Genomic DNA, 12,815 nt, shown 5'->3' on the forward strand with positions numbered 1-12,815 from the left:
GTACAATGGGAAGATTCCCAGTCCAATCCCAGATCTATACCAAGCTAGCTTATCTCACTGTGGTGAAGCATTCATATGCTAATAAGTTGAATTAAACAGCCTATAACGAGAGACAAGATTACTGCTGCCATTAGGACAATGAATCTGAGACAGGATTTTGGAAGATCATCTTGTAAGTTCTTGAATTAGCCAGCTGACTGAAGGAATGTAGAGCCAGTCTGGAATCTGTTCAGGCATGGCAAGGTTGTGGAAGGCTATCATCAGCCATGGATGCAAGGGGTACCCCCCTTGTCCCCTAGCAGCCATCCTCTGACTTTCCTGGATGGGTGGAAAAGTGGGTGGTTGGATGAATGCTGTAGGGTGAAACTGGCACACACTTGAATTATCCTACTGTGGTGATCACATGCCAGCTATATATTAATGAAGTGTCTTCCTGTTCACAAAAGCTCCTGGCTCACCTTTGATGCCCGAATAGCTACAAATGCAGTCTATTCTACTGTGGACATGAGGGAAGCCAGTTACTGCTTCAAATCTCAGAGCCCTCTCATTCTGTCTACTGGATCCATTGGGATGTAATATATTGATACGTTCTGGCAAGAAGGAAACCTTCTTGACATAGCTGTGCACTGTAGACTGGAAGATGCAGGTGACGTTCCCTATAGCAGACTGCAAGGATCTTAAGGCAAAAAAGTGCTGAGTAGTAGTGACTTTGATAGCCACCCCCCTGGTCCAGCTGTAGAAGGCTGCATGTGTCACCAATAGTCTGTCTGGTAAAGCAGCCTCCTGATGCAGTGTTCCTCAGCGATATCCAGAAAACAGGCTCTTGACCTATAGACTCAGAGCAGGATAAGGCCTTCTACAAGCAGCTCTCCTCAACCGCGGCCCATCTGCTGCTCATCTTCATTGTTGAGGCTGTTGCTTCTCTTCAACTGTTCCTTCATCCAAAGCAATGGAGCAAAAATAACACCCACGATAGGCTGAGTGCTTAATCAGGGTGAGCAAGGCCAAAATTAAGAAGCAATCTGCAAGCTCAAAAATTCTTAGGAAACCCATTAACCACTAGAGCATAAAGATCCCTATGATCCGAGTGTCAATAGCTGATTGCAAGCAGTCATATCAGTTAACAAAGCCAATCCGCAAGGTTTTACTCAGCGGCTTGGCTACTGGACAGGACTTTTGAGCAACCCAGTTAAAATCACGCTGGAGTCCCAATTACATCACAGGACCCCGATTTACATCTAATAATGAGGGACTTGCCTGCTATCGGCAGATGCATTGGCATCAGTCAGCTCCTGAGTTAAAATGGCAATCTACAGTTTTCCAGCGGGAATGGGGCAGTAAGTTGATTTTTGCTATTTTAACCATTCACCCATCCCGTTCCTGCGAGGTAGATTGGTTGATATCAGAGCTATTGTCTCATTGTACAACTGAAACAGCGCCCCCCCTCCCCCCAGTTCATTTGCTCGGAGGGAGTCACTTTTTCTTTTCACCTTGCTGATTGGTTCTTGTACTTAAACTGACTCATGTGGTGTGGTTCCTACACAACTTCATTCTACAAGCTCTCATTTCAACATATTGCTTCATGCAACTTTAAGTGGGGCATCACAAGTTCCATACAAGTCTACTGACTCTAAATTAAAAATAACTTTAATAAGAACATAAGAAATAGGAACAGCAGTAGACCATACGGTCCCTCGAGCCTGCTCCACCATTCAATAAGATCATGGCTGATCTGATCATGGATTCAGCTCCACTTCCCTGCCCGCACTCCAGAACTCCTTATCGTTTAAGAAACGGTCTATTTCTGTCTTAGAAACATAGAAAATAGGTGCAGAAGTAGGCCAATTGGCCCTTCGAGCCTGCACCGCCATTCAATGAGTTCATGGCTGAACATGCAACTTCAGTACCCCATTCTTGCTTTCTCGCCATACCCCTTGATCCCCCTAGTAGTAAGGACTACATCTAACTCCTTTTTGAATATATTTAGTGAATTGGCCTCAACAACTTTCTGTGGTAGAGAATTCCACAGGTTCACCACTCTCTGGGTGAAGAAGTTTCTCCTCATCTGGGTCCTAAATGGCTTACCCCTTATCCTTAGACTGTGACCCCTGGTTCTGGACTTCCCCAACATTGGGAACATTCTTCCTGCATCTAACCTGTCGAAACCAGTCAGAAATGAGATCCTCTCTCATTCTTCTGAACTCCAGTGAATACAAGCCCAGTTGATCCAGTCATCCTTGATATGTCAGTCCCGCCATCCCGGGAATCAGTCTGGTGAATCTTCGCTGCACTCCCTCAATAGCAAGAATGTCCTTCCTCAAGTTAGGAGACCAAAACTGTACACAATACTCCAAGTGTGGCCTCACCAAGGCCCTGTACAACTGTAGTAACACCTCCCTGCCCCTGTACTCAAATCCCCTCACTATGAAGGCCAACATGCCATTTGCCTTTTTAACTACCTGCTGTACCTGCATGCCAACCTTCAATGACTGATGTACCATGACACCCAGGTCTCGTTGCACCTCCCCTTTTCCTAATCTGTCACCATTCAGATAATAGTCTGTCTCTCTGTTTTTACCACCAAAGTGGATAACCTCACATTTATCCACATTATACTTCATCTGCCATGCATTTTTGCCCACTCACCTAACCTATCCAAGTCACTCTGCAGCCTCACAGCATCCTCCTCGCAGCTCACACTGCCACTCAACTTAGTGTCATCCGCAAATTTGAAGATACTACATTTAATCCCCTCGTCTAAATCATTTATGTAAAGTGTAAACAGCTGGGGCCCCAGCACAGAACCTTGCGGTACCCCACTAGTCACTGCCTGCCATTCTGAAAAGTACCCATTTACTCCTACTCTTTGCTTCCTGTCTGCCAACCAGTTCTCAATCCACGTCAGCACACTACCCCCAATCCCATGTGCTTTAACTTTGCACATTAATCTCTTGTGTGGGACCTTGTCGAAAGCCTTCTGAAAGTCCAAATACACCACATCAACTGGTTCTCCCTTGTTCACTCTAATGGAAATATCCTCAAAAAATTCCAGAAGATTTGTCAAGCATGATTTCCCTTTCATAAATCCATGCTGACGTGGACCTATCATGTCACCTCTTTCCAAATGCGCTGCTATGACATCCTTAATAATTGATTCCATCATTTTACCCACTACCGATGTCAGGCTGACCGGTCTATAATTCCCTGTTTTCTCTCGCCCTCCTTTTTTAAAAAGTGGGATTACATTGGCTACCCTCCACTCCATAGGAACTGATCCGGAGTCTGAGGAATGTTGGAAAATGACTGTCAATGCATCCGCTATTTCCAAGGCCACCTCCTTAAGTACTCTGGGATGCAGACCATCAGGCCCTGGGAATTTATCGGCCTTCAATCCCATCAATTTCCCCAACACAATTTCCCGACTAATAAGGATTTCCCTCAGTTCCTCCTCCTTACTAGACCCTCTGACCCCTTTTATATCCGGAAGGTTGTTTGTGTCCTCCTTAGTGAATACCGAACCAAAGTACTTGTTCAATTGGTCTGCCATTTCTTTGTTCCCTGTTATGACTTCCCCTGATTCTGACTGCAGGGGACCTATGTTTGTCTTTGCTAACCTTTTTCTCTTTACATATCTATAGAAGCTTTTGCAGTCCATTTTAATGTTCCCTGCAAGCTTCCTCTCGTACTCTATTTTCCCTGCCCTAATCAAACGCTTTGTCCTCCTCTCAGTTCTAAATTTCTCCCAGTCCCCTGGTTCGCTGCTATTTCTGGCCAATTTGTATGCCACTTCCTTGGCTTTAATATTATCCCCAATTTCCCTTGATAGCCACGGTTGAGCCACCTTCCCTTTTTTATTTTTACGCCAGACAGGGATGTACAATTGTTGTAGTTCATCCATGCGGTCTCTAAATGTCTGCCATTGCCCATCCACTGTCAACCCCTTCAGTATCATTCGCCAATCTATCCTAGCCAATTCACTCCTCATACCTTCAAAGTTATCCTTCTTTAAGTTCTGGACCATGGTCTCTGAATTAACTGTTTCCTTCTCCATCCTAATGTAGAATTCCACCATATTATGATCACTCTTCCCCAAAGGATATTTATTCAATGTCCCAGCTTCCACAGCTCTCTGAAGCAGCAAATTCCACAGATTTACAACCTTAAGAAATTGCTCCTCATCTCTGTTTTAAATGGGCGGCCCCTTATTCTAAGATCATGCCCTCTAGTTCTAGTCTCCCCCATCAGTGGAATCATCCTCTCTGCATCTACCTTGTCAAGCCCCCTCATAATCTTATACGTTTCAATAAGATCACCTCTCATTCTTCTGAATTCCATTGTAAGTAATAATAATATTGTAAGTCTTATAGTAGTCTAATACACAGATGCATCACAGTAGTGGCTCCTTGCTAAGATTATTATATAATAATTACATATAAATTACATGGGAGTTGGAATTTTGCAGAACCAAGGGGCTTACCTTACAGTACCAGTGAACAAAACTGGTTCTTGGGGGATAATGGCTAGTTTGCTGCGAAGATCAGCTAAACCAATTTCAGTAATATTCACCCCATCAATAATGATTGAACCACCAGAGAGTTCAACCAATCGGAACAGTGCAATTCCTAGTGATGACTTTCCTGCCGAAAACAAAGAAAAATATAATTTTTTCACTCACATTATTTTATTATGTTACAAACTTAACCAAACTTCAAGTTGCTATTCCACTCCTCCCTCGGCCAACTTGAAAAGAGCTCCTCACCAGACCAACCGAATCAGTATAATTGAAAGCACATATTTGACCTTGCTCTGACTAGCAGTGCATTTCTTACCTGACCCAGTTCTCCCCACAATACCAATTTTTTCTTGAGGTTTAATGGCAAAGGACACTTTCTTTAGCACCAGAGGTAGGTTCTCACGATATCTCATCTCAACATTTTCAAATGTAATTTTCCCATGCTGAGGCCAGTCTGCAGGTGGAGTTTTATCCTTAATGTGAGCTGCAGCCTCCAATTCCAGAGTCTAATGGAAAATTAAAAGAAGTTACAAGATATCTCGCTTATAAATGCTCTGGGGTGAGCATTGCTTCTCAAAACTGTATCAAATTAAAGTTAGTTCCGAAATTAAGACCAAGAATCCCAGGGGCTAGACTTTCCACTCGGTGGCCATTGGCCCAAAAAATGGGCCTTGTTCCAGCGATGTAGGAAGACTCAGCTTTACTGATCGCTGGTACATGACCCATTTTTTTTTGTGATTTTCAACTCGGCCTTAGGCCGGTGATTTGGAATGGGCGATCTGATTTTTTGGCAATGTCGCGTTTGCTCACCGAAAGAGGAAGTCAAAAACTTCCCGAGCAACGGCTTTCTGCGCATGAGATTTTATTTTTCAGCCGACTGATTTTATCACGTTTCGGGAGGTCAGGGGTCATCACACATGCTCAGAAGGCAGAGGGAGGGGTAGAGAGAGATTGAGAGAGGAGGAAGCAAGTAGGTTACAGTCAAATTATTTACAGTGTTTCCAATTTTATATTTACATTTAAATCTAAATAATTGCAAACCAATCTGAAAATGACCTCTGAGACTGATTGAGAGAGGAAAGGGCTAAACCCTTTAGCGCTGAGGCAAACGAGGCCCTCGGCAACGAGGTGCTTGCCAGGTGGGCCTATTTGACACAGGCTGTGCATGGGAAACCTCCTCCCGATGTCTACCGAAAAATTTGGGCGGAGATTGCAGACGTGGTTTCGTCTGCATCCCATGAGACGAGGGGGAGGGTGACCAGTGCAGAAAACGCTGGACTAGCTTGGTGGCTGCAGCAAGAGTAAGTTGCATTTTATATTTTACTGATGCATGAAGATTTTTATTAGAACAATGAATGTCTTGCATTGAATCTAATTCTTGAATGTATTAGTTAAACCATGTTAAGTTATTTGCAATTAATATTTTATAATACACATTTAATGTTTTACTTTTGCATGGAAATTTTTATTAGAGCAATGAATGTCCTGCATTTAATTCAAGTTTGACATTCTTTATTGTATTAATTAAACTATGTTAATAGTAAGTTGCATTTTCTACTTCAAATTTACGATTTAATATTTTACTGATGCATGCATGCAAATTTTTATTACAACAATGAATCTCCTGCATTGAATTTAAGTTTGTCATTCCTAAATGTGTTACGTAAACCATGTTTATTGTGTTCCTAACACAGATGAGACTGCACACAGGGAGGTTAACGTAACAGTGACCTCAGTCTTTATTAAGACACTCCAGAGTGAGGAACAGGCCTTAGGGACTGGCTTATATACAGTGCTCCCAAGGGATGCTCTCCCTGGTGGCGGAACATGGGAGTACATGCTTTACAGATAGACAACATCATCCCCCCCATCCCAAAGTCAAAGTGAAAACTATTTACAAGGTGAGGCGATCGGGAGCCTTTCTTTCCCTAGTGGACCGCCTCGGTACAAATGTCTGTTCTGGTGTGTCTGCTGTGGGTTGTTCAGGGCAGTCTGTGAACGGCAGCCTTGTTTGGTCCAGGTGCTTTCTTCAAATTTGTCCATTGTCTAGTTTGACTGCAAACACCCAACTCCCTTCTTTAGCTATCACCGTGCGATCCACTTAGGACCATTCCATAGTTTAGCACATACACAGGGTCATTCAGATCAATTTCCTGTGACACAGTGGCGTGACCATCGTTTACATTTTGTTGCTGCCGCCTGCTCTCTACCTGATCATGTAGGTTGGGGTGAACCAGTGAGAGTCTGGTTTTAAGTATCCTTTTCATGAGTAGCTCAGGCGGGGGCACCCCAGTGAGCGAGTGGGGTCTCGTGCCATTCTGAGCAGTACTCGGGACAGGCGGGTTTGGAGTGAGCCTTCTGTGACTCGTTTGAGGCTCTGTTTGATTGTTTGTACTGCTCGCTCTGCCTGCCCTTTGGAGGCTGATTTAAACGGGGCCGAGGTGGCATGTCTGATCCCATTGCGGTTCATTAATTCTTTAAATTCGGCACTGGTGAAACATGGCCCGTTGTCACTGACCAGTATGTCAGGCAGGCCGTGGATGGCAAACATGGTCCTCAGGCTTTCAATGGTGGCGGTGGCAGTGCTTCCCGACATTATTTCACATTCAATCCATTTTGAAAAAGCATCCACCACCACCAGGAACATTTTATCGAGAAACGGGCCCGCATAGTCGACATGGATCCTCGACCATGGTCTGAAGGACCAGGACCACAAACTTAGTGGTGCCCCTCTGGGCGCGTTGCTCAACTGAGCACACACGCTGCATTGTCGTACACAGGGCTCTAAGTCAGAGTCGATACCGGGCCACCACACGTGGGATATGGCTATCGCTTTCATCATTACTATACCCGGGTGTGTGCTGTGGAGATCCGAGATGAAAGTCTCCCTGCCCTTTTTGGGTAGCACTACGCGGTTACCCCACAACAGGCAGTCTGCCTGAATGGACAGCTTGTCCTTTCGCCGCTGGAATGGCTTGATTAGCTCTTGCATTTCAACGGGGATACTGGCCCAGCTCCCATGCAGTACACAGTTTTTTACTAGGGACAGCAGAGGATCTTGGCTGATCCAAGTCCTAATCTGGCAGGCCGTGACAGGTAATTTATCATTTTCAAATGCTTCCATGACCATCAACAAGTCTGCGGGCTGCGCCACCATCAACAAGTTTGCAGTCTGCGCCATTTTCACCCCCATGGTGGGCAACGGTAGCCGACAGAGCATCCGCACAGTTCTCGGTGCCTGGCCTGTGGCGGATGGTATTGTTATACGTTAATAGCGCGAGTGCCCACCTTTGTATGCGGGCTGGGGCATTAGTATTTATCCCCTTGTTTTCAGCGAACAGGGATATGAGGGGCTTGTGATCGGTTTCCAGCTCAAATTTGTGGCCAAACACGTACTGATGCATTTTCTTTATCCCGAACACACATGCTAATAATGCCTCTTTCTGAATCATGCTGTAGGCCCTCTCGGCCTTAGACAAGCTCCTGGAGGCATAGGCGACAGGTTGCAACTTCCCCACAACATTAGCTTGTTGAAATACACACCCGACTCCGTACGACGACGCATCACATGCTCGCACAAGTCTTTTACACGGGTTATACAATACAAGCAGCTTGTTGGAGCATAAAATGTTTCTCGCTTTCTCAAAAGCAATTACTTGATTTTTTTCCCTATATCCAGTTATCACCTTTACGCAATAACACATGTAGGGGCTCTAAGAGAGTGCTTAACCCCGGTAGGAAGTTACCAAAATAGTTCAGGAGTCCCAGGAATTACCACAGCTCTGTGACGTTCTGTGGCCTGGGCGCGTTCCTGATAGCCTCTGTCTTGGCGTCTGTGGGCCGAATGTCGTCCGCCGCGATCTTTCTCCCCAAAAACTCCACTTCAGTTGCCATGAAGACGCATTTCGACCTCTTCAGCGACTGGATCACGTAGGGCTGCGGCTGGAGAACCTCCTCCAGGTTTTGCAGGTGCTCGACTATGTCCCGACCTGTGACCAATATGTCGTCCTGAAAAACCACCGTGCGTAGTAGGCTCTCCATGTTTCTCTGGAAGATCGCTGCAGCCGACCGAATTCCAAACGGGCATCTGTTGTAGATGAACAGTCCCTTGAGAGTGTTGATGCAGGTGAGGCCCTTCGAAGTCTCCTCCAGCTCCTGCGTCATGTAGGCCGAAGTCAGGTCGAGCTTGGTGAACGTCTTGTCTCCTGCCAGCGTCACAAATAGGTCGTCTGCCTTAGGTAGCGGGTATTGGTCCTGTAGCGAGAAACGATTAATAGTTACTTTATAATCGCCGCAAATCCTGATCGTGCCATCACTTTTGAGTCCTCTAACAATCGGGCTGGCCCACTCGCTGAATTCTACTGGAGAGATGATGCCCTCGCGTTGCAGCCTGTCCAGCTCGATTTCCACACTCTCCCTCAACATGTGAGGTACCGCTCGTGCCTTGTGGTGAATGGGTCGTGCCTCTGAGACCAAGTGGATCCGTACCTTTGCCCCGGAAAAGTTTCCAATGCCTTGCTCAAAAAGTAAAGGAAATTTGTTAAGAACCTGGGTACATGAGGCCTCATTGACATGTGATAGCGCTCTGATGTCATCCCAGTTCCAGCGGATTTTCGCTAGCCAGCTCCTTCCAAGCAGTGTGGGGCCATCGCCCGGGACAATCCAGAGTGGCAGTTCGTGCACTGTGCCCTCGCAGGTGACCTTGACCATGGCACTGCCCAGGACAGTGATAAGCTCTCTGGTGTACGTTCTCAGTTTCGTGTGGATGGGGCTCAGGGCTGGTCTGAGTGCCTTGTTGCACCACAGTCTCTCAAACATCTTTTTACTCATGATGGATTGGCAACCGCCAGTGTCCAGTTCCATGGTTACGGGTAAGCCATTCAATTTTACATTTAGCATTATAGTTGGACATTTCGTCGAAAATGTGTGCACCCTCTGTACTTCAGCATCTGCCTCCTCTCTGAGGCTCGAAATTGCTTTGATCCACCATGGACCAATCTTCCTCTGCCACGTGGTGGTTAGCAGGTTTTGCAGCTGCAAACTCGTTGGAGGTGCCCCATTGTTCCACAACTCTTGCAAACATATCCTTTGAAGCGGCATGAATAGGCTGAATGGAAGCCTCCACAACGCCAACAAGGTGCGAATTGCCTTGCATTCATCCTTTGTTGCGGACTCAGTCATCTGGGTCACCTGAGGCCTGCTGGTAGTTGCAGACTCGTGGGTTCTGCCCTGTACATTTCAGCTTGCAAACACAGTTCCAGTTAATTTTTGAACATTGCTAGCACTTGTGTGCTGAGTGATTTGTTTGGTGTTATCACTGGTGGACATAAACACCTGTGCTATCGCAATGGCCTTACTGAGGATCGGTGTCTCTACAGTCAAAAGTTATCGTAGGATGGTCTCGTGGCCAATGCCCAGTAGAAAAAATGTCTGAGCATTTGCTCCAGGGAGCCATCAAACTCACATTGTCCTGCCTTAGCTCGCCACTTCCTGACCTTCAGATCGCTGGCACGTATAAAACCGATACCTCACCATCAGCACGCTCTCCCTCGGGTTAAGGTTCTCCCGAACCAGTGTACACAACTCCTCATACAACTTATCTGTGGGTTTCACCGGAGCCAGAAGATTCTTCATGAGGCTGCAGGTCGGTGCCCCGCAGACCGTGAGGAGGACCGCTCTCCTTTTTGCAGCGCTTCCTTCTCCGTCCAGTTCGTTAGCTACAAAGTACTGGTCTAGCCTTTCGACATAGGCTTCCCAGTCCTCACCCTCCAAGAACTTCTCCAGGATGCCCACAGTTTGTTGCATCTTTGCGTTGGATTCGTATACTCGTCACCAGTTATTGTGTTCCTAACAAAGATGAGACTGCACACAGGGAGGTTAACGTAACAGTGACCTCAGTCTTTATTAAGACACTCCAGAGTGAAGAACAGGCCTTAGGGGCCGGCTTATATACAGTGCTCCCAAGGGATGCTGGGATCCCTTAGGACTTCAGGGGATGCGCTCCCTGGTGGCGGGACATGGGAGTGCATGCTTTACAGATACACAACAATGTTAAGATCTGGACAGTGATCTGAACCAGCAGCATATAACATTTTAAAAATTTTAAACTGTTGTGACCTCAAGATACTACCTAGTCCATTAGCTTATGCCATGCCATGCTCTTTTCTAAGTTTGCAGAAGATATCCATCAACCATGCCGAGCAATGGCGGATGGGGGGGTGGCGGCACTGCTCAGCTGCAGCCATTATCTAAAACTGAAGAGCGTGCAGCCGTGCTGGTTGGCCGTGATAGCCGTGCGGCCACCATCCGTTGTCTGGCCGAACCCAGCCATGTGTCGCATGAGTAATTTGTAATTTGTCGAACTGTATTAAGTATTAAAAACTTATGTAACTGATCAAATGTCCTGTAATTATAATGGAAATTGAATATACTTGTAATGTACTAACATGTCATCTCATGCATGCATAAGCGAGGGTCTATGGAGCGTCCTCCTCCGTTTCGGATGCTCCCAAAAGTACGGCACAATAAGCCTGCTCCATGACGGCATGCAAGCCTTGATCCTTACCAATGGATCCATCACAGACCCAATTCATGTCCGGACCGAAGTCAAGCAGGGCTGCGCCATCGCCCCAACCCTCTTCTCAATCTTCTTCGCTGCCATACTCCACCGCACAGTTGATAAACCCCCCGCTGGAGTGGAGCTAAACTACAGAACCAGTGGGAAGCTGTTCAACCTTCGCTGTCTCCAGGCCAGGTCCAGGACTATTCCAGCCTCTGTCGTCAAGCTACAGTACGCGGACGCCGCCTGCATCTGTGCACACACACAGGCTGAACTCCAGGACATAGTCGATGTATTTACCGAGGTGTATGAAATCATCGCCGCACAGCACTGCCCCCCAAATATCAAGATCCACGGCGTGGCCCTGGACAACGTAGACCACTTCCCCTATCAACAAGAACAGGCATTGATGATGAGATCCAACACCGCCTCCAGTGCGCCAGTGCAGCCTTCGGCCGCCTGAGGAAAAGAGTGTTTGAAGATCAATCCCTCAAAACTGTCACCAAGCTCATGGTCTACAAGGCCGTAGTAATACTCACCCCCTCCTGTATGGCTCAGAGACGTGGACCACCTCAAGTCGCTGGAGAAATACCACCAGCGATGTCTCCGCAAGATCCTGCAAATCCCCTGGGAGGACAGACGCACAAACATTAGCGTCCTCATCCAGGCCAACATCCCCAGCATTGAAGCACTGACCACACTTGATCAGCTCCGCTGAGCAGGCCACATAGTCCGCATGCCAGACACTAGACTCCCAGAGCAAGTGCTCTACTTGGAACTCGACCGCGGCAAACGAGCCAAAGGCGGGCAGAGGAAACGTTACAAGGACACCCTCAAAGCTTCCCTGATAAAGTGCGACATCCCCACTGACACCTGGGAGTCCTTGGCCATTGACCGCCCTAAATGGAGGAAGTGCATTCGGGAGGGCGCCGAGCTCCTCGAGTATCGTCGCTGAGAGCATGCAGAAATCAAGCACAGGCAGCGGAAGGAACGTGCGGCAAACCAGGCTCCCTGCCCACCTTTTCCCTCAATGACTATTTGTCCCACCTGTGACAGAGACAGTGGTTCTCGTATTGGACTGCACAGCCACCGAAGAACTCATGCTAAGAGTGGAAGCAAGTCTTCCTCGATTCCAAGGGACTGCCTCTGATGATGAAGAAGCAGGGATTGCAGCAGCTACAGCTTTCTGGGGTAGTGCAAAGTATTGATATGTAACGTCTCTTGGTAATGTTCACCGTTATGTTCTAATAAGCTCTGTAAAAATATCACGTGTGTTTTTAAGGTAAACCTGATACACTGGTACATGTGCAGTCGGCACCAGCACTTTCAACTGCACCATCAATGGAACTGGAGGAACAAGACGAGCTAGAGGAACATGAGTACTTTCCTCACCTAGGAGGAGGAGGAGGATGACGAAGAGCTAGAGCTCCTGCACAATGCATCTATTGATGTGGGGCGGGGCGGGGGAGGATGAACCTGCGGTCATCTCCATTGTGAGCGATGAGGCACCTGGACGAAGTGGTGCGCAGCTGGCAACGCCAAGGCACGACATAATGCACACGCCGACCCCACGGAGTCGGGTCAACGAGGTGAGCAATCGGGCAGACAGAGTACTTGATCTCCATGTGCAGGTAGACAGTCACGATCTTATCCAGGGGTTCCATCAGTTCTCCACGAACTTCTCCAACTGGTCTGTCATTAAAACTGAGTTAGCACGACAGATCTTGGAGGGGGATCAGAGAG

The 12,815-nt window shown here is 47.1% G+C and overlaps 1 protein-coding gene across 4 annotated transcripts in view; it reads right to left on the bottom strand.

Moving 5' to 3' along the window:
* Positions 1–12,815, bottom strand: part of abcc5 (ATP-binding cassette, sub-family C (CFTR/MRP), member 5) — a 142,824-nt gene that overhangs the window by 12,887 nt on the left and 117,122 nt on the right. For 3 of the 4 annotated variants that reach the window (XM_070883412.1, XM_070883410.1, XM_070883413.1), the window contains exons 25-26: positions 4,830–5,019; positions 4,478–4,637 (exon numbers count right to left, since the gene is read on the bottom strand). In XM_070883412.1, the coding sequence (XP_070739513.1) occupies positions 4,478–4,637; positions 4,830–5,019 (350 nt within the window). Of the gene's footprint in view, positions 1–4,477; positions 4,638–4,829; positions 5,020–11,611; positions 11,642–12,815 lie in introns of those variants that run through there. The other variant, XM_070883416.1, reaches the window with a different exon arrangement.

This window comes from Pristiophorus japonicus, chromosome 6 (genome assembly GCF_044704955.1).
Source record: "Pristiophorus japonicus isolate sPriJap1 chromosome 6, sPriJap1.hap1, whole genome shotgun sequence".
In the NCBI taxonomy this organism is placed as follows: domain Eukaryota; kingdom Metazoa; phylum Chordata; class Chondrichthyes; family Pristiophoridae; genus Pristiophorus; species Pristiophorus japonicus.